The sequence below is a fragment of the Pseudopipra pipra genome, chromosome W (assembly GCF_036250125.1).
Source record: "Pseudopipra pipra isolate bDixPip1 chromosome W, bDixPip1.hap1, whole genome shotgun sequence".
In the NCBI taxonomy this organism is placed as follows: Eukaryota; Metazoa; Chordata; class Aves; order Passeriformes; family Pipridae; genus Pseudopipra; species Pseudopipra pipra.
The window spans coordinates 7,686,442-7,708,957 of NC_087580.1; the positions used below are offsets into that span (position 1 = coordinate 7,686,442).

A 22,516-nucleotide genomic window follows, 5' to 3' on the forward strand; every position below is an offset into this window, starting at 1 on the left:
CTGATGTCCAGTTAAAAATCTCAGACTTCCCGAAGCTGGGGACTGTCACTTCTTAACTTCATTTTACTACCCCTTGTTTCCCTCACCTGCTGGAACACTCTCAGCACCCTGTCTCTTATTATACCCAGAGCTATTCTGGGGTTAGGTTGCCAGCTTTTGGGCAAAGCTCTATTCTAACTGAGAAAGTTTTGGGTAGTCCCATTTCTGGAGAAAATTTATTTATTCTAGAATTCTGTGATTGATGAGGGTTTCCTTTCTTCAAACCTTATAGGTTATGTCCTATAAAAGAAATACTTTTTTGAACTCAATGAATCCTGCTTTTTGCCAGCTGGGGTCCTATCTGTGCAGGTACTACTGAATATGGAACAGTTCTCCTCTAGTTGGGGGGGGGCTTTTTTGTTTTGTTTTGTTTTGTTTTGTTTTGTTTTTTTAATTAATTTCTTAGCAGCTGTATCAGGGAGAGTTTGGAAGGAACAAAACCAATATTTATTAGCAAGAGGTGGCCAACAAAAGGAAAAAACCCAAGAGAGAGGAAGGAGGAGAAAAATAAGCCCTCAGTATGACTCCCCCAGTCCCCCAGGTGTTGCTTCTGAAGTTATCTCACCTCCCCAGAATGCCCAGAATTGCCCAGAGCAGAAGCTGCACTCTGGGACAGTCGGCAGGCTCACAAGATCGCAGCGTCCCCGCAACAGGCAACGTTGTCCTTTCAGGTGAAGCTTGTGTCTCCCGAGCACGAGCCATCAGCTTTTTACCCAATTAATTGGTGAGGTCTGCCTGGGCAGGTGTGGCCAGCACCACCCAGCCAGAGGCCTTCAGTCCCTGCCAGTGTTCTGGAAGTGGTGCCCCTTCTGCGCATGCATGTGTCCTTTGGAATTCCCCCCCCACTTGCACACTGTACTTCAGTGGGTCTTTTCTAAATGAGTCTGGGGGCGTACTTCATCACCCTCCTCTTCACTTTCTTCTTCAAATGCCCTTGGAAGGCCATCAGCCAATAAGAAGACACCAATTAATTGTAGTTTGTACAAAACGCCTCCTTCAAGGTCCAAGTTCCCGTTTCTCAGTGCTTGTTTTCTCCTAACTGGGCAGGAAAAGAAGAGACTGTCCCAGGTGGCTGGGCCAAAGACAGACCAAAAGTATCAACATCTAACACAATCCTGATAGATCCACAAAGAAAAAGGGAAATTTCTTCAGCCTGCTTGCGGTGCATTGTAGCGTCCCTCCCCTGAGAAAGCTGGTGCAGAACCTCTGGGCCTTCACTTGGTGTTGTCATTGGGACAAAGTGGGACAAGATGTGTTTGAAAGTTTCTTCCTGCCCTGCTGTGTGCTGCCTGTTGGCTGGTGGAGCAGCAGAGCAGAAATTCACTGTTGGCATCTGGCAAAGCAGCAGGAGAGAGCAGTTGTGAGGGGAAGGGGGGTGAGGTGTCTGCTCTTCAAGAGGGACAAGACAAAGGAGTTGAGGAATTGTCCTGGAACTCTGGCCTGGCGGGCTTGGAGCACTGGGTGGGCATTTCTTGAGAGCTGTGGTGGCCCCACTTCGTCCTGAGCCTCATTTGATGGCAGTGTGTCCAGAGGCAGCCCGGCTCCAGGCTGAAGCAAAAAGCCAGAGCGGGTGATGCAGGAGCTGCTCCAGCGCCTACCGCAGCCTGCGGCCCAGTGGGAGTGTCCCGGGCCCTGCCCCGGGGCGCCCTGAGGCGGGGCAGTGCCCACTCCCGCCGGCCGCCCTCACAAGGCCCAGGCCGCCTCCTTCCCACAAGGCCCAGCAGGGCCTCCCTCACACCTGCCCCGCCCTGCCCTGTCCCGCCCGGCCCCACCCTGCCCCGTGGCCTCTGTCACACCCCACGCTGACGTGCTGAGCCTTCCACCAGCCATTGTGACGCCACAGGCGCCAGTCGGGCACGGCTTTGTTGGTGCCCGCAGCCGGCGCTCAGAGCTGCTGTAGCCTCTCGGGGAGCAGCAGCACATCCCGCTCGGGGAGCATTGCGCGCCTGCATCGCCGTCTTGGCAGCTGCAGGCCACGACCACTGCGCAGGGCGACCTCGTCTGCCTTGTGCTTCATACCCTGTGCCCGTCCTTATTCTCGTCCCCTTTGTCACCCTCCCCCTAAACCTCGCCCCGTCCCATTCCTCATCCCCACTTGGCTCCCGGCAGCCCTCCGGGGCCTTCTTGCCCTTCCTGCTGCTGGGAGCTCCAAGCAGGGCCATGCCGTGGCTTCTGAGCAAGAAGCGACGGCAGTCGCCCTCCAGCAGCCCCAGTGGGCAGCCCTGGGCTGCCACCAGCTCCAGCAGCGCCTCCCAGCTCCGGGAGCAGGGGCTGGGCAGGCTGCACCGCGCGGCCGCCCGCGGTGACCTGGGCTGGCTGAGGCGCTGGCGCTGGTACGTCAAGGTAGTCGGCATCGACAGGCCAGACCAGGAGATGCGGTGAGTTCTGGGCCACGCTGATGGCACACCTTGGCTGCTCCTGAGCCAAGCTGCAGTAGTCCTCGGCAGCCCTCTCTTAAGGACAAGGCTTGAAAAGTGACATTTGCCCTGTCAGCTAGGACAGGGAACTCTTGAGCTTTTCACTGCTCGGAGCTGCCGGCCGGGCTCCAGCGCTGTTGCAAACGCGTGTTGCCCACCTGCCCCTTGGCCGTGCTCTCTCTGCAGGGCTGTTCTGCAGCTGCTCAGCCCTCACCTGTTCTCTTCTGCCCTCTGGCTCATCAGGGCAGGGCTGCAGCAGCAGCAGCAGGAGCAGCAGGAGGAGCAGAGTCCGGGCAGAGTCCCCAGGGTGCTGGGTAGAGACACAGCTTGGGCTCGTCCTTTGTCTGTCTGGGTTAAGAGTGTCCGTTTAATTTTTAGGACACCTCTGCATCTGGCTTCAGCCAATGGCCATGCAGATGTCGTCAGATATCTGCTAAGAAAGAACAGCCAGCCCAACCTCGCTGACAGCTTCAAGAGAACAGCCCTGATGAAGGTGTGTGGAATGCCTTCTGAGCTTGGAGGTGGGGCTCAGTGCTGGGGTGTTAAAGGGGAGGTGTCTGGCAGGATTCCTTGCAGGGCGGGGCCATAGAAACACGCCTATTGCAATGGGCAGGGCACAGCCTCTGTTAGCTGATCTTTGAAGATGGTCTTCTATGGCAGCACTCAGGAGCTGAGGGAGTTGTGACAGAGGGGGATGGAAAAGTTGGAAGCCTTTCCCTTTTGGTGTGTTGTTGCCAGGCAGTCCAGCAGGAGCAGGAAGAATGTGTTGCTGTTCTGCTGGAACACGGTGCCGACCCCAATCTGGCAGACGCTGACGGCAACACTGCCCTTCACCTGGCTGTGCTCTCTAAAAACACAGCTGTAGCAGGGCTGTTACTGGAGCATCATGCCAACAGTGATGCTCAGAACCAGGTAACCTTGGCATGTGGCTAAAGCTGCTCTTTCCAACAGCTGCAGAGCTTGTCTGTGTCTTTCTAATGGGGATTCTTTCTCCTTTTAGTGGGGATTTACCCCCTTGAAACTTGCAGCCTTGCAACAGCACGAGGAGATTCTGGAGTGCTTTGTGAACAAAGCAGCTGACAGGCCTGCTCAAGCCCAGGGGGAAAGGTGAGGGCTTTGTCAAAACAGCCCCCGGGTGTTCTGGGTAGTCTGCAAGTGTGACCCAGACGAGGGGCGTGGCAATGAGCTGGGAAAAAGAAGGAGCAGCCCCGTGGAAGCAGTTCCCCGTGGGACTGGTGAATGGAGGTCTGCCCTTGGCTGCTCTCGTACCTCAGGGGCTCTCGTCCTTTGCCCGCTGAGGTCTGCAAGAAAGCCTTGTCTGTGGTGCCCTCCCCACACCCAGAGCCAGAGCCCCGGGGAAACTTGCCAGTAGCTCAGCAGCGTGGCTGCTCTCTGCAGGCCAGGGGGGTTTAAGGCACGGCAGAGTTGGGGCGTTCAGTGCTCTGAAGGGAAGCGTTGGGGGAAAGAGAAGCAACACTGTCCCAGGGGACACGAGGGGCTCCGAGCACAGAAGGAGAAAACTTCCTGCCATGGAGATGGTCAGGGGGTCGAAGGGCTTGCCCTGGGAGTTTGTGCAGCCGCATCTGGGGGGACTTTGAAGAGCAGTGCAAGGAGCCCTGAACAGCATGGCCTGAGCTGGTAGTTGAGGCTGCTTTAGGGAGGCCCCTTGTAAGAGAAATTCTCCAATGCTTCCATGGACTTGGCTTTGCTTTCCCGGAGCTTGTAGGAAAGGGGGGAAGAGCTGTTTTGGGAGCAAGCAGGGGAAAACTGATGCAGGGTCAGACATGTTTCCGATGAAATTTTGCATGCTTTAGGAGTGCTCTTGTGGTTCCTGGAAGCCATGGGGCTCACCTGGAGGAAGATAATCTGCGCTTGCAGGAGGAGCTGGACAGGGCTGACGCGGAGGTATGGAAAGCCTGTCCCCACAGGGAGAAACCTGGGGGTGCCTGTTGCTTCCTATCCATCCTGAAAACGGACAAAACAGTGTTCATTGTGTTCCTTGGGGAGTAGAAGTGAAGCTTTGAAGGGACTTAAATGGATTGCAGTTCTTTGGGCAGAGGGGATGCACACAGACATGCAGCACCTGAGTTCTTCAGCAGCAGCTGGCTCCTCTCTGGAAAAGCTCCCCTGACAACTGTGGATTCTTCCCGTGATTTTACAGCTGCAGGAGGAGGAAGAAAAGCATCTTCAGTCTGAGCATTGTGTTCCTGACTTGAAGACTGCCTTGGATGCCAAGACAAGAGAGGCAATAACTTCCTCCCAGGAACTGCAGGACCTCCTGGAAGAAGACGCGCAAGAGTAAGAGAGTAACCCAGTGAAGCGAGGGGTCTGTGGCTTTGGGGATTGGGTGGAAACAGGGGGAGAGTCAGTGGGATTTTGAAGGACACTTCTGCTGTGGCTTCTGTTCCTTAGCACAGTTTGTCTGGCATTGGATTTTCTGGTAATAAGAGCTGTATTTCTCCTTAAGCTTTGCCAGTGAGAACAGCAGATTGGAAGGCACTGTCCAGCAGCCAAGCGAGAGCGTTGAAGCCCTTCCAAGAGCCCTGCAAGCCTCTGCCTCAGTAAGCTGGTCCTAAATTTGCCTTCCTGTGACTCTTGAGCCTAGTTGCCTATTTCTGTGGGGCAACTGTCAGATGAAGTTTTCCTGCAGAGCCTGGGGAGCTCAGTTTCTGCCTTCTCCTCAGCAGAGGCTGCTCAGAAAGCAGCCTGGTCCTTTCCCCAGCTGCTACAAAAGCCCTGAGGGTATTTGGTGTGCTGGACACTGGAGGAATTCTTAGATTCTAAATGAGGAGTTTCATCATGAGCTCCAAGGGACCCAGAAGTATTGCTGCCAGAAGTGTCTCCCAAATTCTTAAGTAGGTGTAAAGTTTCTTCTTTCTGTCGGGGAATCTTTCAAATGTTTTCTAGGCTGGTTTCCAGTAGATGATAAATACAGTTGCCATGGCCACCCCTTGAGAGGTTTTCCCAGAATTCACTGCCTTTAGACCATGCTGAGTTTCCTTTTCTTTTTTTTTCTGTGCACAGGGTGGTGAACTTTCCCAGCAGCTGGACATGGAGCCTGGAACAGGCATGCAGCTCGAGGCCCCAAACCAGGCTTTGCAAGAAGAGCTGTCCACTCTGCTTGGGAAGTGTGAACAACTGGAGAAGAGCAAATGTCAGCTGCAAGAAGAGATGACAAAACTCCACCATCATTTGGAGACTTTGGTGCTGGATTGCAGCCAAAGAGAACAGTGTACAGGAGAGGTGGCAGAAGGAGCTGACCAGGAAAGAAGTGCAAAGCTACAAGAGGTCAGCCTCGTTTTGCAAGTAAGTGAATTTCTCCCCAGTGTCCACAGGCTCTTCATTAGGAGCTTTGAAGCAGAGTGCTCATTTGGGCTTCTTTCCCACTGCAAAGAATTGTTTGCCCTGGTAGCTCCTGGGTTGTGCCTTGATTGCTGCTGGGAGTGAGGAGGCAGAGCCGCCTCTCTGAGTAAGGCTGGGCCCTTGGAACTGGGTGTGTGCAATTTTGTGCTGGGCAGAGCTCTCTTTTTCTTGTGGTGGTTGAACTGTTGCACTGTCTCCTTCAGGCACAGGCAGCCCACCAGGCCCCACTAGGACGAACCAGAGACAGTCATTGTGAATCCATGAGAATTCAGTTGGAAGAAAGGATTAGAAATCTGGAAAGTGAATTGGAGAGGGTCAAAAACACCCAACAAGAGAGTGCTTCTCATAAAGAAGCAACGCAGGTAGAGATGGAAAGGTACAAAGAGCTGTATGTGGAGGAAGTGAAAACCAGAAGATGCCTTGCCAAGAAACTGGAAAGGTAAGTCCGTGCTTGTTTGGAGTGGAAATGAGAGACTCCTTTTTCTTCCTGCATTTTCCTTGGAAATCCATCTTCTCCATCTGGCCAGCATTATTGCCCTCCATTGGCCACCAGGGTCTGATGGAGTTGCCAAGACACTCTCCTTGATATTTGAAAGGTCGTGGCAGTCAGGGGAAGTCCCAGGTGAGGGGAAAAAGGGAACCCCACTGTGCCCATCTTTGAAAGGGGTAGAAAGGAGGGCCCTGGGAACTGCCAACCTGTCAGCCTGCCCTCTGTGCCTGGGGAGGTGATGGAAGAGATCCTTCTAGAAGCTCTGTCAAGGCACGTGGATGACAGGGAGGTGATTGGAAGCACCAGCACAGCTTCGCCAAGGGCAAGTCCTGCTTGACCGACCTGGTGGCCTTCTAAGATGGAGTGACTGCCTCAGTGGACAAGGGCTACCCATGTCATTTCCCTGTCATTCTGGAAAGCCTTTGACACAGTCCCCCACAACATCCTTCTCTCCAAAGTGGAGAGAGATGGACTGGATGTGTAGACTGTTAGATGGATAAGAAATTGGGTGAACAGTGCCATGCAGAGGTGGTGATCAATGGCTCAGAGTGCTGAGGGCCATCAGTGCCGAGTGGTGTCCCTCAGGGGTCTGGACTGGGCCCAGTGTTCTTTAATGTCTTCACTAATGATCCAGAGGAAGGGCAGGAGTGCGCCCTCAGCAAATTTGCAGCTGCCACCAAGCTGAGGGGTGTGTTTGACACAGCTGATGCCATCCAGAGGGCCCTGGACAAGCTGGAGAAGTGGGCCCATGGCAATCTGCTGATGGTTTACCAAGAGCCAGTGCAAGCTGCTGGCCGTGGCTCAGGGCAGCCCCTGTATCAGTGCAGGCTGGGGGATGAAGAGGGGCAGAGCAGCCCTGCCGAGAAGCCCTTGGGCTGGAGGAGAGGCCGGACATGAGCCGGCGATGTGCGCTCGCAGCCCAGAGAGCCAATTGTGTCCTGGGCTGCGTCCAAGGCAGCGTGGCCAGCGGGTGGAGGGAGGGCATTCTGCCTCTCTGCTCTGCCCTTGGGAGAGCCCAGCTGGAGGGCTGCATCCAGCTCTGGGCTCCTCAGCACAGCAAGGACCTCCAGCTGTTGGACTGAGTCCAGAGGAGGCCACCAAGGTGCTTGGAAAGATGGAGCACCTCTGCTAGGAGAAAAGGCTGGGACAATTGCAACCCTTCAGCCTGGAAAAGAGAAGGCTTTGGGGTGACCTAATTGTGGCCTTTTGGGGTGTGAAGGGAGCCTACAAGAAGGATGAGGAGAGTGCATTTAAAAGAGCAGGTAGTGAGAGGACAAGGGGGAATGGCTTCAAATGGAAAGAGAGTAGGTTTAGATTTGATCCTAGGAAGAAATTGGTTGCTGTGAGGGTGGTGAGGAACTGCAACAGGTTGCCCAGAGGAGCTGTGGAGGCCCCATGGCTGGAAGTGTTCAAGGCCAGGTTGGATGGGGTTGTGAACAAGCTGGTCTGGTGGAAGGTGTCCCTGCCCAGAGCAGGAGGCTTGGAACTGGATGATCTTTAAGGTCCCTGCCAAGCCAAGCCATTCTAGGCTTGGATGCTGTCTGTGCTGTTTCTGTGAGACCGTGGGGGAAAGGCTGGTTCTTCCGGTGTTTCATGGGTTTCTTCACTAATTTACTGTGCAGGCTGGAAAAGCTTCTGAGGATAGAGAGGAGGAAACTCCGGGTTAATGAAGAGAAAGGAAGTCAGTCCCAGCTGGAAAAAATGAAGAGGAGATGTTCTGAAAAGGTCAAGGAAGTTGACAGATTCCAAAGAGAGGTGAGTTTTGCTCTGGGTAGGGCTCTTTGGTTGTGGTGTTCCTTCTTTTGAAAGCTGGGAGATGCTTTCCCTCTATTTCTTGTCATGTGGATGTTTTTATTCCCTTGGCTGCATTTTGGAGGTGATGGGCTTTTCTTAATGCTCCTCCTGCTGTTCCAGTGGGAGATGACTCGAACTAATCCAGAGGTAGTTCTCCTTCTGGGGAAAGATGCAAATGTTGAGGGCAAAGCAGTAGGTGTAAGGGCTGATGGAGGCCAGGCTGTCCTGCAGAGGAGGGGCAAGCCAGGAGTGGCAGCCAGCCTGGCAGGGTGCGTGAGCTGAGGGGCCAGGGAGCCGTCCCACAGGCCCTGAGCAAGAAGAGCAGAACAGGTCCCCTGAGAGTGAGCGGGGTCAGCCAAGAGTGCAGATCCCCCTGCTGGGCCTGAGGGATGGGCAGGTCTGCCGTCCTGGCAGGACACCACGTGCATGGGCTGAGAGCAGTGGGGCCCAGCTCAGGCCTGGCTGCAGCTGGAGGGAGGCTGTGACAGCATCCTCTGGGTGTGCCAGATGAATTGCTGCCCTGGCAGAGAGGGGAGGAACAGCGCTGTCACTGGCAGGGCACCATCAGCCCCTGAGCCCTGTCTCAGGCACGAGCTGAGCAGGAGGCACTTGAGGTTTGGCTTTTCTCCACAGTGTTGTTGCTGCCCAGGGCCCAAGGAGGACAGGGGCCTCCCAGGGGAAAATCTGTCCCTTCTTGCTCACGGGGAGCTGTTTCAGCCCATCCTGTGGCGGGGAGCCAGAAGGACTGTTCCCAGCAGTGCTGTTGAGGCTGCTGTGCCTGTGCAGCAGTGGCACAGAACCTCTGATCCCTTCTCCGCTCGTCACTCGGATCCGTTGCTAAAGCGGCGTCTGTCAGAGCCACGCTTGGGTTTGAAGGCATCCCTGTAGAATGGCTTCCTGCCTTTGCAGTCATTCCTTTGGAGTCCAGAAGCTTGGAGCATTTTTGCATGAGGAACTCCAAAAGGCTGGGAAGCTGAGGAATCCCATGACAAATGATGGGAAAGCTGTTCTTGCTGGAAAAGAAAAGCCTGGTTGCACTTTGTGTCTAGTCCTGAGCCAACAGATGATGAATAAAGTCTCCCTGGGCACCCCCTTTTGGGGTTTTCCCAGAATTCACTGCCTTTACACCACACTGAGCTCCTTTTTTTATTTTCTGTCTGCAGGTTGCTGAACTTTCCCAGCAGTTGGACAGGGAACGTGAACAGTGCATGCAGCTGGAAGCCAAAAATCAGGCTTTGCAAGAAGAGCTGTCTGCCCTGCGTGGGGAGTGCGAGAACCTGGCCATGGACAAATGCCAGCTGCAAGAAGAGCTGGCAAAACTCCACCATCATTTGGAGACCAACGTGGTGGATCGCAGCCAACTCGAACAGTGTAAAAGAGAGGTGGAAGAACAAGCAGACCAGGAAATAAGACAAAAACTCCAGGAAGTCAATGAGTTTTTGCAAGTAAGTGACTTTCTCCCCAGTGTCCACAGGCACTATGTAAACTTCTCTTGTGGCCATGGTGTTTGGGCTTTTTCTTTTGCTCCTGTATTCTGTGGGTTAGCTTCTGTCTTTGCTGAAGGCAGTGGCAGAAGGCAATCTGGTTGGGCAGGAGTGCTGTCATAGGTGTGGAATGTGCTGGCAGGTCCCTGAATCCAAAGGCTGCCCAAGGCAGATTCCCACTTTGCAGTGCTTGGGGGGATCTCTGTGGGCTGCTCTGCTTCTCACTGCTCATCCTTGAATGGGTTTGGCAACTTGCAGCTGTCATGGCCAGACCTACAGGTGCTGCTTTGTCCTTGTAGGGGGTGAAAGTGCTCAGAAAAGAAGTCACTGAAATTCCAGGGATGGCAGGGAGGGGGTGGAGGTGGATGTGGAAGCTCTTCTTGTCTTTGAAGAATCCTTTTGGATATGCCCTGTCCTACAGCCCCAGTGTCTCTTCATTAGTAGCTTTGAAGCAGAGTGCTCATTTGGGCTTCTTTCCCACTGCAAAGAATTGTTTGCCCTGGTAGCTCCTGGGTTCTGCCTTGGTTGCTGCTGGGAGTGAGGAGGCAGAGCCGCCTCTCTGAGTAAGGCTGGGCCCTTGGAACTGGGTGTGTGCAATTTTGTGCTGGGCAGAGCTCTCTTTTTCTTGTGGTGCTTGAAGGTGCACTGTCTCCTTCAGGCACAGGCAGCCCACCAGGACACCTTAGAAGAAATCAGAGCCAGTGATGTGGACTCACTGAAAAAACAATTAGAAGACAGAATTAGAGATCTGGAACGTGCACTGGGAAGGACAAAAAGCAACCCAGCAGAAAGACCTTTTCAAAAGGAATCCACCCAGGCAGAAGTGGACAAGTACAAAGAGCTGTATCTGGTGGAAGCCAAAACCAGAAAAAGCCTCGCCAAGAAACTGGAAAGGTAAGTCCCTGCTTTTTTGGACTGGTAAGAACAGACTCCTTTTCCCTCCTGCATTTTCTTTGGAAATCCCTTTTCTGCATGTGGCCAGCATCAGGTGTGAAAGCAGAACGTGGCATCTTTGTGGGGAAAGTTCCTTCAGAGCCTTCCCTTCCTCAGACCTGTCTTCCTTTCTCTTTAGAGTTCCAGCAGTAACCCCACAGCAGCACCACTGTGGCATTATTGGTGTCTTTTCAAGTTGAGGTTGTTTTAGCAGGCAGTCTTTTTGCCAGTCTCTCCTCTCCTCATCCCGTGGGTGACAGAGAAGATGAATCTTGTGCCCTTTCCTGTTTGAATAAGGAGAGGCCTCTGGGAGAAGAGAGTTGGATTCTGTGAATCCAAAATAAGGCGGCTCTTTCTTGGCTTCTGTTTTGGCAGTGGGTCTGAGGGTTGAGCTTTCCTTGAGAAGGCCAGGGTAGGCCAGAGTTCTTCTGGAGGTGACACTGGCTGCTCCTTGCACTTGGTGTGATTTCTTAGAAACAGGCCCTGTGAACAAGCTCAGATCAAAGGATGTGCTGGTTTTGGACGCTCTTCATGCCCTTGGCTTTTAGAAGTCGAGTAGTAGCCAAGGCCGTGGAGGGGAACTTTGCAAAAGCCTTCCTGCCAAAGATGACTCTGTGTGTGCTTGTGAATGTTTCAGAGCTACTGAGAGACTTGCAGTGGCCAACACCAAGCTCTTTTTGGAGCGCCACAGAAGCAAATCTGCGGTCCCAAGCAGCGCTGTCAGCGGAGTTCTGGCTGCAAGTCCACTTCTGTATTCACCTGGCCTGGGACCTCTTGGCATCAGTTTGGGACTGAGCAGAAGTCTGGCTCTCAGAACACCACCCAGACACCTGTGGTAAAGCCCAAGACTTCTGCTCATCAGGTTGGTACAGATTTTCCAGAGTGGTCAAAGGCCAAAAAGATTGAAATGGAAACAATGAGCTGTGGAACTCCATTCTTTTCCAAGAGAAACTGTGGGCAAGAGCTCTGTGGCACAGGAACCTCCCACCTAAGTTCTACCCTAAATTTACACGTAGTAATCTTCTGTAGTCTGTGGGGTTTGGCAGGAAGCCAACTGCAACTGGCTACAGATGGTTTTGGTGTCAGAAGTGGGATTGTTTTGGTTCCTTTGGTTTTGTTGTGGGAACATTGTCTGGGAAAGCTGCCAAGAGCAGGTTTGTTTGTCAGCATCCACCATTGCTTTGGGACACTACCGGGAGAGCTGCCAAGAAGGATTTTGTTTATCTAAATATTGCTTTGTTTAGGAACAAGGAGAAAGAAAAATAATAACAATGGCCTTTTTACTAATTTTTTCCTGATTCTTGCTGGTTTTGTGCCTGTCCTAGGACATCCTGTAAGGGACCGTTCAGATGGATGGAACGAATTGCTTCCTTTCCTTAATTTCGACATCCACAGCCTAGTAGCCAGTTTCCTTGATGGTGGCCTTCAAGGTTTGGTAGCAAGGACTCCAAGATCAGCTCTAACCCATCCCTGCATTGTTCAGCGACAATGATCCTAGTGGTGAAGGCAGCGAAAATGCTACTTAAAATTGGAGAGGTGGTGCTGCATTGGTCCCCTTGTTGTACGAAAGGAATCGCTGGAGCTTTGGGGACAAGAAGTGCCAACGGCCACGACAACTGTACACAGGCAACAGTATCGGAGGAACCGAGATGCTGTGACCCCCATCCATCCATCCAGTACATCGATGGCATCATTGTGTGGGGGGACACAGCAGAAGAAGTTTTCGAGAAAGGACAGAAGATCATCCAGATTCTCCTCGAGGCTGGTTTTGCCATCAAGAAGAGTAAGGTCAAGGGCCCTGCCCAAGAGATCCAGTTCCTAGGGCTGAAATGGCAAATGGACGACACCAGATACCAACAGACGTCCTCAACAAGATTGTAGCAATGGCTCCACCCACAAACAAGAAAGAAACCCAAGCTTTTCTGGGAGCCATTGGCTTCTGGAGGATGCACATCCCAGAGTACAGCCAGATGGTGAGCCCTCTTTACTTTGTGACCCGTAAAAAGAACAATTTCCAATGGGGTCCTGAACAACAACAAGCTTTCAGGCAGATCAAGCAAGAGATTGCACATGCCGTGGCTGTTGGAGCAGTCAGGACAGGACCAGAGGTAAAGAATGTGCTCTACTCTGCAGCTGGAGATAAAGGTCCCTCCTGGAGCCTCTGGCCAAAGGTGCCTGGTGAGACGTGAGGGCGACCACTGGGTTTCTGGAGCTGAAACCACAGAGGTTCTGAGGCCAATTCCACCCCTGTGGAGAAGGAAATCTTAGCAGCCTATGAAGGCATACAAGCAGCTTCAGAGGTAATTGGTCCCAAAGCACAGCTCTTCTTGGCACCCCAGATGGGACCCCAGCATGCAAAGTGTAACTAGATAAGGGAAAAAGGGGTAGGGTTTATCCATTTTAGGGAAAGGGTGGCCAAAAAAGGAAATACTGCAATGCAGCAAACTTTGGCCAATCGGGGAGCGGGGTCTAAGGATACAGACATCAAGGGGATTTTTCATCAAACAATTTCAGGGGACAAACAAGGGAAAAACTACAGTAAATGTTTAGACACAACAGTAAAACTCAAAAGGCATTGGGTGTGAACTTCTTGACAACTTCATCCAGGGCTTGCATCCTCTGGAGGGTCACACATTTCTTGTTGTCTTCTTCAGCTTTCAGATTCAGCAATGTCCTCACTCCTGACAGACCAGGGTCCCCTTTCCAGAGTAATGGAGGAGCACCATGATTTTTTAATCCAAAATTCCCGGATTTGAATGAAATGCTCTGGAAAGGCTCTGGAAATCATTGGGTGTTCACAGTGAGTCTCTGGTTTCCCATCCCCTGCTTCAGATGTGAAAACATGTTCCTTGCAGTCGGAATGTAAACTCATCAGCTCCATTAAACTTGAGCACTATATCCCATCATCCAGATCATCAATGAAGATGTTCACCAGGAATTGCTGATCACTGGCCTCCAGCTGGATGTTGCATTCCTGATCACCACCCCAGCCAGCAGATTTCAACCAGCCTGCTGTCTGCTCATCCAGCCCATACTTCATGGGCTTCTCTGTGAGGGAGCCCTGTCTGTGTCCACTAGTACACACATTCATTTTGATTTTAAACAATCAAACAGAAGTGAGAGTTTTAAGAGCAGAATTATTTTTCAAAGGGAAATAGAAGGGTAAGAGTTTTCAATTTTAATGATCATGTTTTACATGATGCTAATTGACATCTAGTAGAAATGAGACAGCACCTTAAGAGACAAATCTACATTCTCTACTTATGCCTCTGAATTACAGGTATGGCTTTGATGGAACGAGTGCCTTCAAGCTCCATTGGCAGGCACTGTTTGAAAACTATTTGGGTGATTTTGGATAAGAAATGAAAGATGCAACAGCAGGAAGCCATTCAGCAATCCCTGACAAGGGAGGTCCACTGTCAATTGCTGGGAGGGCCCCCACCTGTTTCTTTCAATGGTGCTCCCAAATCCCACCCCTTGGGCCTCCCATCCCATCCTTTTTGGTCCCCTCAGGCATCTCCTCCCCAGGATCTGCTCTGTGTTCTACCCAGGGTCCCCAAACATCCTCCCATTGATCATTCCCAAAGCTTTTCTTTCCAGACCTTTGCCTTTCACCCAGGCCACTGCCCTGGTACCTCCCAAGTCCATTCCTTGACTCCCTCTCCACTCCCAACCATCTCCCAGTCCCCTCATTTTTGTCCTCCTCCATCCTCCTCCTCCTGTCCCCACCAAGCCTCTCCCTTGCAGTCCCCATGTCCCTACACTTGAATTCCTTTCCCCTCCCCTGCATCCCACACAGGGCCCCTTCAACACCCCAATCCCAGTCCCGTGGGCTCCCCAGTTCCCCCCAGTTCAGCATCTTTGGGTCCCCTCCTACTCCCCGCACCCTCCTGCAGGCCCTGAATTCCCCTGGCTCTCCTTGTCTCCATCCCCACCCTGGGCCCTGCAGGCACAGGGGTTGGAGGTGAAACTGGGTGCAGTGGGAGCAGGGGGAGCAGAAGGGATTTTCCCCTTCAGACGGGTGGCAGCCCTGGGCTGGGGGGGCTGGGGACACCCGTGTTCCTCCCCCAGCCCCACAGGGGCCAATCCTGCTTAAACCTTTGCTCCCCTTGCCCAGGCACTCTTGGCAGAAACCCAGAATGATCTGCGGGAGGTGAGTGGGCCGGGGGGACTGGAGGGCATCCAGTCTGGGAACTGGGGGACACTTTGGTCCCCCCATCCCTCGCTGGCACCGGGGACATCCCAGTGACCAGCCAGGGCTCCTGGTCTCTCTCCAGGTGGGTTTAGTGGACGTTGGGATCCTGAAGATGGCTCAGGTGGGTACCAGGAGTTCTGCCTGAGTCGGGTCCTCCCCTCACATGGCCATGACACTTCTGACCATCCCAGTCTGCCCCAGTATACCCCAGTGCACCTTCCCAAGGATCCCATTTCTCCCCCCAGGCTCCCAATACATCCCACTGCACCCAGGGTGTCTCTGAGCCTGTCTTTGTCCCCAGCCCCCTGTGGTTGAGAAGGTGCTGGGTCTTGTTGGTGAGAAAGGCGTGGCTGCATCCCTGGATGGCTGAGGTGAGCAGTGCCTGCAGGGAGAGGGGTCAGGACAAGGCCCCTCTCATGTTGCAGTGGACTTTAGGGTGATGTTTGTGGCTCTGTCTTTCAGGCCTGGTGGTGACACCCGTGCCCTGTCCCCCTCCAGCACCATGAGGAGATGATCATCCCTGGAAGAACCCCCTGCTTTCCCTCAGAGCCCAGGGGCATTTCCCCTGAATGATCAATAAATCCCTTCAGCAAAGCTACTCTGCTTGATCTTGTGTGTGTGTTCCCATCTCCATGTGTGTGTTCCCATCTCCATGTGTGTGTTCCCATCTCCATGTGTGTGTTCCCATCTCCATGTGTGTGTTCCCATCTCCATGTGTGCGTTCCCATCTCCATGTGTGTGTTCCCCTCTCCATGGGTGTGTTCCCATCTCCATGGGTGTGTTCCCCTCTCCATGTCTGTGTTCCCATCTCCATGGGTGTGTTCCCATCTCCATGTGTGTGTTCCCATCTCCATGTGTGTGTTTCCATCTCCATGTGTGTGTTCCCATCTCTGTGCCTGCGTTCCCATCTCCATGTCTGTGTTCCCATCTCCATGGGTGTGTTTCCATCTCCATGTGTGTGTTCCCATCTCCATGCCTGCATTCCCATGTCCATGTCCCCTCCTTCTCCAGCCCCTGCACACCCGGTGCCTCTCTGGCCACTCCCCTGCCATGAGCAGAGAGGCTCAGGGGGCTCCTGGGGGTCTCTGCACACGAGATCCCCTTCACCCCCTCCATGTGCATCCTGAGCAGTGCAGGTTGGGGCATCGTGGAATGTCCCTGCTGGGGGCTGGGACAGGCAGGGGGCACACGGGGCAGCCCCTGGAGCACCTGGACCTCCCTGTGCTCTGGGAGGGATGGGAAAGGGGATCAAAGGAGCCAGCGGGTGTCAAATGCCCCCAGATGTCAAGGGCCAGGCTCGGGGCTGAAGGGATGGAGAGCAGCCCTGCATCCAAGGCCATGGGGATAGTGGGGGATGAAAAGCAGGATGGGAGCCAGCAATGGGAGCTCACAGCCCACAACCCCCCGTGTCCTGGGCTCATCCCACAGCGTGGGCAGCAGGGGAGGGGGGTTCTGCCCCTCTGCTCCGCTCAGCTGAGACCCCTCCTGCAGTGCTGCCTCCAGCTCTGGGGCTGCCTCAGGGTGTGGTTTTCTGTTGAGGAGGAAAAGGCAGGACTGAGTCAGGTCAGACTCTATTGGCAAAATGTGTCTCTCTTTTTAGGAAGACCTCTCTGCATCCCTCTCCCCTGAGCTCTGGGTTTTGCTGGCTTTGAGAGCAGGGACCCTGTGACAGGCTCCTGAGGAATCCTCCTTGCTGTGAGAGGCAACTCGGAACACGGGGTGATCCGAGATTAAATGTGCCTGTGACACATCAAAGCCTGTGACACATCAAAGCGTTTCCAGCCCTGCTGTTCACAGTTTGCCCAACTGCAGAGCAGAGCTGAGGGGATTTGCTGTAGTTTTGTTACAGTTTCACTTGGCACATTTAGAAGTGAATTTGGATGGCTGAAATCCCTGACGTTTCTAATGTTCTCCAAGTGAAATCTCGTGGGTCCTGGGAGGCAAAGGGATGGTCTCAGTGCAGAGAGAAGAACTACGCTGGCCATCACTCCTGTTCTCAGCTGCCCCTCGCTGGCAGCTTGGAGCTGAGGGAGGATCACACTAAGGAGCTCCCTTAAAAAGAGACAGGGCCTTTCTGGGAGCAGAGGAATCTGGGCTGAAAGAGCAGATTGACGGACTCCTTGTCTTTTCTCAGGGTGCCTGATTAGGATCTCCTCTTTCTTCTCCCAGACTGCTGCACAGAGGGATCATTGCAGCTGCCCAGAGCATTTCTATGGCTCTTACCACCGAGGTGTCCTCTCCATGGGGATCCCAGGCAGCAGAGAGATACTATGGCAGAGCTGTGCCCTCCTGGAGGACACCCTGCAGGACACCCGGGGAAGCAGCTGAGTGTCCTGAAGTTGCCTGGAGGGCACTTGGGCATTTTGCTCCCACAGACACATCCCCACAGCAGCACCCAAAGGGTTTGTGTCTGGACAGGAACCTGCCACCCCAAAGCCCCTGCACTGCCTGAGAAAAGCCAATGGTGAGAAGAAGAACAGCCCAGACAACAGGGGATGGCAGGGAAATGCCACAATGCAGCTGCCAAGGGAGGAGGGACACAGTGAGAGATGGAAATGGGGGCCTTGTCCTTGCCTGGGCTCTGGCTGCTGCAGGGCAATGCACAGCCCAGGGGCCATGGCCTGAGGGCACAGGCTCTGCTTAGGCTGGGAAAGGAGCCCAGGGAGGAGCTGCTCAGGGAAGGGGTCTGTGCCACAGGGACAGCAGGGAGGGGCCCACATCCCCCTGCCCAGCACTTGTGGCAGCAGCTGCCTCTCCCTGCCTGCCTGTCTCTGGGTGAGGAGCTGTTCCTGCCAGCAGCCCCTCCCTGTGCCCAGCTCAGCTCCCTGCCAGTGCTGCCAGAGCCATGCTCAGCCCAGTGCCAAGGGGTAGCTCTGCCTGGGCAGGGGCTGCAGAGCAGATCCCAGACAGCCTGTGGTGGCTGGGAAGGGGGAGGTGTTCTGGGGGGATGTGCTTCCTGAGAAGGGCCCCTGGAAATGGAGGAGGTGGAGCTGAAGCTGTGAGGAGCCCTGAGCCTGCAGCTGAAGGGCCCTGCCCAGCCCTGCCCAGCCCTGCCCTGCCCTGCCCTGAGGGGTCACTCCTTCCACCCACCCCTTCTCCCCCAGCCCCGTGGCAGCTCCTTGGCCGGGCTGAGAGCTGACCCTGGCAGGCAGCAGAGTCCCTGCCCCAGCACACAGAGCCCTGGGGGCAGGACCCTGCTCTGCACCACAGCCCTGGGCACCCCTGGCTGCACCCCCACCTTCCCACCCCACAGCCAGCCCTGCCACAGGGAACCTTCTGGCCCTGGGCCTCTGAGGGGGCAGCAGCAAGTCCTGCTCTGCAGCAGCTTCTCCTGCTACACCCCAGCAAATCCAGCAGAGCCATCCTGGCAGCTCCTGCCACTGCTGGCATTTGGCAGCTGGGAGAGGCACTTACAGGAACTCACCTGCACTGCTCTGCAGCCAGAGCCTGATCATGGCAAAGGGCTGGGAAGGTTCCTCCCCTGAGCAGCTCTGCCCTGTCCTCCCACCCCAGGATCCCTTGAACCTCCTGCTCCCTTCTCCTCTCTGCCCTTGCTGCCTGCAGCTCCTGCCCTGCTCTGCCATATGGCCACTTCCCCTGCACTGCAGCAACTGGGAGAGTCCTGCTGAAAGATCCTAGAAGCTGTGGGATGTGGCAGCTTTAGGAGATGCCTTCAGGAAGGGAAGTTGAACTTTCCTGCAGCCAGAGAAATAGTCATTCAAATCCTGTGAAGGTTTCTCCCACAGTGAGAGCTCAGTCACCTCCCAGCCCAGGCTGCCTCTCATCTCTCTGCCTTCTCTCCTGTGCCCTGGGTGCTGCAGGCAGTGCCCTCAGCCCTGCTGGGCTGTGCAGAGGAGCTGCTCCTGGGCAGAGCTTGCCAGGAGCTCCCTGTGTGCCAGGAGCCCGGCCCAGCTCAGCAGCACAGCAACAGCCCCAGGCAGCACTTCTGCCCTTCAGGGATCCCTCCAAGTGTCCCTGGGGCTCCAGGGGACCCTGCTGGGACACAGCTGAAGGAAATAATGATGTTCCTTCTCTCAGCTGGGCACAGACACTTCTTTCAGCAGGGTCATTTCTCCAAACAGACACTGAGTTAAGTTCAAGAGTCCCCTTTTCATGTCCCATCATTAGACAGGAACCCAGACAGTGCCCAGTAGGGATCTCCTTCACCTGCACTGAGGGAAGGGACTCAGCTGAGTCAACAGAGGTGTCTCCTTGTGGCTCTGCAGACCTGGGGCCAGAAGGACACTCAGCTCCCTCCACAGCTCCCATGGGGTGGGATTCCTCCTGCCCCAGTTCAGGGGGCCCAAAACAGGCACCTGCAGGTGACTCCTGTTGGGGCAGATGACACTGCAGAGATAAGAAATTATCTTAGCCAGAAACCATGGAATTGAAAGACAGACAAGGAAAGCTTGTTTACATATACCACCTGATATTTTTATACTATCTTTTAATTAAGCAGACTTGCTGCCTCCATGAAAATCCTTTTACCACCTTGTTTGCCACATCTCCTGTTGTAATTGTGATAAAGAAATAGCTGTTTATCTGTTTGAAGAAAAATATCTCCCTGCACTTCCTGGACCCTCAACCTCAAATATAAATACAATGTATGTCCCCCCTTCCCTGAACCCTATATATAGCTAGAGTTGTGTCAAATTCAGCTTTGTACCCACAAAGTGGATCATGCAATTATTTAAAATGTCTTAGACTCCTTGTCCCACCTCCTGTGGGAATGAATGAAGACAAAAGCCAGGAGTGACCCGTTGGGACACAAAGCCCTGGTCACTTCTGAGGGGCCAGAGGTGACCGAGATTCCTGCTGGGAACTGCAGGCTCCAATGCAGCAGTTCCTAGGGACAGGGCAGCAGCTGTGGGATCTTCTTGGAGGCTGCTGGGACATTGCTTTGGCCAACTTCAGTGGCAGAAGGTGCCCACATGTAGGACAGGGGAACCTGTCACTGTTCCTCCTGTCCAGGGCAGCCCACAGAGGTGCTCAGCTGACCAAATGCAGGGAGGGAGGTCTCTCTCCTGTTCTTTATCAGGGTATTTTCTACACATCCTTAGAGTACAATGGCAGTTGTCTCCTGGACATCCCTTCCTTGCTGAACATAATTCAGGGCAGCTGAACCTGAATTTTGTACCCAAACAGAGGCCTGTAGTGCCAGGGGAGGTGCCAGGGCTCTGCAGCACAAGTGCAGCAGCTGCCTTGGACAGCACAGGGCCTGTGCAGGGACCCCGTCCCCATTCCCAGCAGTTGTGGGACAGGCACCACCCAGGGCTCCTCAGACACATTGGGGGCCTTTGGGGCAGGGAGTGAATCCCAGCCCTGCAGGGACATAAGGTCTGGCCCTTCTCTATCCAGCTGGTGCTGGGCAGTTCCTGAATACAAAGTTGTGGTGGTTTGGGCTGGGCCTTCCTTGGTGACCAGTTTGTAACCAAGGAAGGGTCCAGATTTACCCAGTATTCCCTACGATTTTTACGTAAGCCAGACTATAAGAAGAAAGGAGGAGAGGCCTTGGCTCTTTCCTTCCAGCTTTGGAGGTGCAGGTTCCCTGCTGTTGATCTGCCGTGTTGGGGAGCGAGGCCTGGTTGGGCCTTGCCGACCTTGGGAGACAGAGGCTGCCGGCGATCGTTCCAGGGCGACTCTCGGTTGTCCCAGGAGAGTAGTGAGCTATTTTCTTTGCTAACTCTTTTAGTTGTTAGATATTGGGTCACTAATTGGGATATCTATATATTTTATTTTAGTTTTGTTCCTTTTTTCCCTTCCCCCTTCCCTTTCCCTTGTGAAATTGTATATTTTAATTGTGTATAAGTGTAAATATATTTATATATCTCACTTTGGTTGTCTCTCTCTTGTTTCTTAGTTTTTTTTTCTCCCTCTTCTCCCTGAGGTTTTGGGGGGGGGGGGGGGGGGGGGGAACGACTTCTGGTGGTAAGGTTTGGAGACTTGGCAGGGAGCCAGCTTCAAACCATATCAAAAGCACATCCCAGCAGGGTCTCCACTCCTGTGCATTCCCTTTTTGTGTGGTTTAACCCCAGTGAGCAGCCAAGTGCCACAGAACTGCTCACTCAGTCCCCCGACCTCCCCCTGCACTGACAGGGGGAGGAGAATCAAGAAAAGGCAAAACCTGTGGGTTAAGAAAAATGTAATAACTGAAACAAAGTAAAGTATGAAAATAATAAAAAGTATAATAACTGTATTGAAAAGGGAGACAAAAGAAAGAGAAAGAGGAATAAAACCCCAGAGGAACAAGTGATGCTCAACACGATTGCTCACACACACTGCCCAGTGCCCCACACCCCAAGCAGTGATCTGCCCCTCCTGCACAACCCCTCCTCATGTATCCACTGGGAATGATGTTCTGTGGTGTGGAATATCCCTTTGGAATGTCCAGGTCGGCTGTCCTGGCCCTGCTCCCTCCCAGCTTCTTGTGCACCCGGCAGAGCATGGGAAGCTGGAAAGTCCTTGATGAGGGTAAGCACAACCAAACCATCAGTGTGTGATCAACATTGTTCTCCCATGGAACCCAAACCACAGCCCTGCACCAGCTACTAGGAAGAAAATTAACTCTCTAGTTAGGAAGAAAATTAACTCTATCTCAGAATTAATCTGTAGTTAATCTATAGGAAGATTAACTCTATCTACTAGGAAGAACAGCCAAGACAAGGCTGGTGTCCACCCCTTATTCCACACCATTTACACCATGTCAGATCCCACACTTTCCAATACATTCCACCATCACCTTTCCTATCATTTGATAGAAACCCACAGATCTCATTGCTTAGTCTATGAAAGTCTGTTGAGTTCATTTAGTCCAGGATTTTAGGCTCCATCTGCCAAAATACTCTTTCAGGGCAGGAAAAATGCTGTCTACTGTGGGATTGTTGCCTCTTGCAGCCAGTTCTTGTTCCATCACCGCTGTGCTTGTCTGGTCTCCTCCAAGCTCATTGTTCATTTCTCTCAGTGATTTTCACTGTAATACCCCTGACATGGCAAAGAGCGGCCACAGCAGTGAGAATGCAGAGTTAGAGAGTTACCACCGTAAGACAACTGAATTTCTTGGCTGTTCTCACCCAAAATCCAGTCCCTTCGAGGCACACACTGGATTTCCCATCTTTCCCTCCTTCCCCACCAAGTGCATCCATGTCCTTGAGACACGTGAATCCCACGGGTGCACTTCCCTTTGCCTGAAGCAGGAATAACCCAGACTGTCTTCTCAGCATGTTTTTAATGTGCACTGCAGGAACTTTATCCCTTTCCATGGTGTTGCCCGTAATCCAAAAGAAACACAAACCAACAGAGTGCCGGTTTATGCGGTGCTTTATTCGGGGCCCCGGGAACCTGCGGGCTAACGCCCCAAGTCAGGATTCCAACGACCCTCATTCTCAATTCAGCTTTTATACTCGAACAAGTTTACGTGCAGTTTCCACGGCAAAACGGTTACAGTTTCCACAGCAAACCAGGTGCAGTTACAAACAAGCTCATACTTCATACCAATAACAATTAATAATCATCTACTCTAATCATAAATCTTTTTAAGTTGTCTTACCCCTAGAAACTGTTTAACAGACCTTTACCACATCCTAGGTAACAAATCGTTATATACATGCTTGACTAGATCCTTTGATTATGGTTTCCACAAACAAAGTTGCTAACTCACTACTTTAGAGTGTTGCTTTCTAGGCCTACTCTCCTACTAAGCCTTAGCCATTCTACTACTAATTTAAATTGCTTTGCAACATGTCCCCCCTTTTGAGCATTCTTCAGGCTTTGCTTGCAAGGATGCTCAAATACAGCAATCTTC

The 22,516-nt window shown here is 53.2% G+C and overlaps 2 protein-coding genes across 2 annotated transcripts in view; one reads left to right on the forward strand and one right to left on the reverse strand.

Annotated features, from left to right (window-relative positions):
* Positions 1-22,516, reverse strand: part of LOC135405841 (zinc finger protein 239-like) — a 264,939-nt gene that overhangs the window by 98,817 nt on the left and 143,606 nt on the right. The gene's annotated exons all lie outside the window — the stretch shown is intronic.
* Positions 1,721-8,007, forward strand: LOC135404827 (POTE ankyrin domain family member B-like). The gene is made up of 9 exons (XM_064639559.1): positions 1,721-2,417; positions 2,835-2,982; positions 3,087-3,368; positions 3,457-3,563; positions 4,271-4,361; positions 4,618-4,754; positions 4,924-5,017; positions 5,481-5,762; positions 7,932-8,007. Exons 1-9 carry the CDS (start codon positions 2,200-2,202, stop codon positions 7,974-7,976), a joined length of 1,404 nt encoding a protein of 467 aa, XP_064495629.1. The 5' UTR covers positions 1,721-2,199; the 3' UTR covers positions 7,977-8,007.

What these genes read in the sequence shown, in the direction of transcription:
- LOC135404827 (XM_064639559.1), top strand. Translation starts at nt 2,200, where the DNA reads ATGCCGTGGCTTCTGAGCAAGAAGCGACGGCAGTCGCCCTCCAGCAGC. An exon ending in GCTCAAGCCCAGGGGGAAAG is followed by an intron (nt 3,564 to 4,270) that starts GTGAGGGCTTTG and finishes TGCATGCTTTAG; the next exon opens with GAGTGCTCTTGTGGTTCCTG. An exon ending in CCCTGCAAGCCTCTGCCTCA is followed by an intron (nt 5,018 to 5,480) that starts GTAAGCTGGTCC and finishes TTCTGTGCACAG; the next exon opens with GGTGGTGAACTTTCCCAGCA.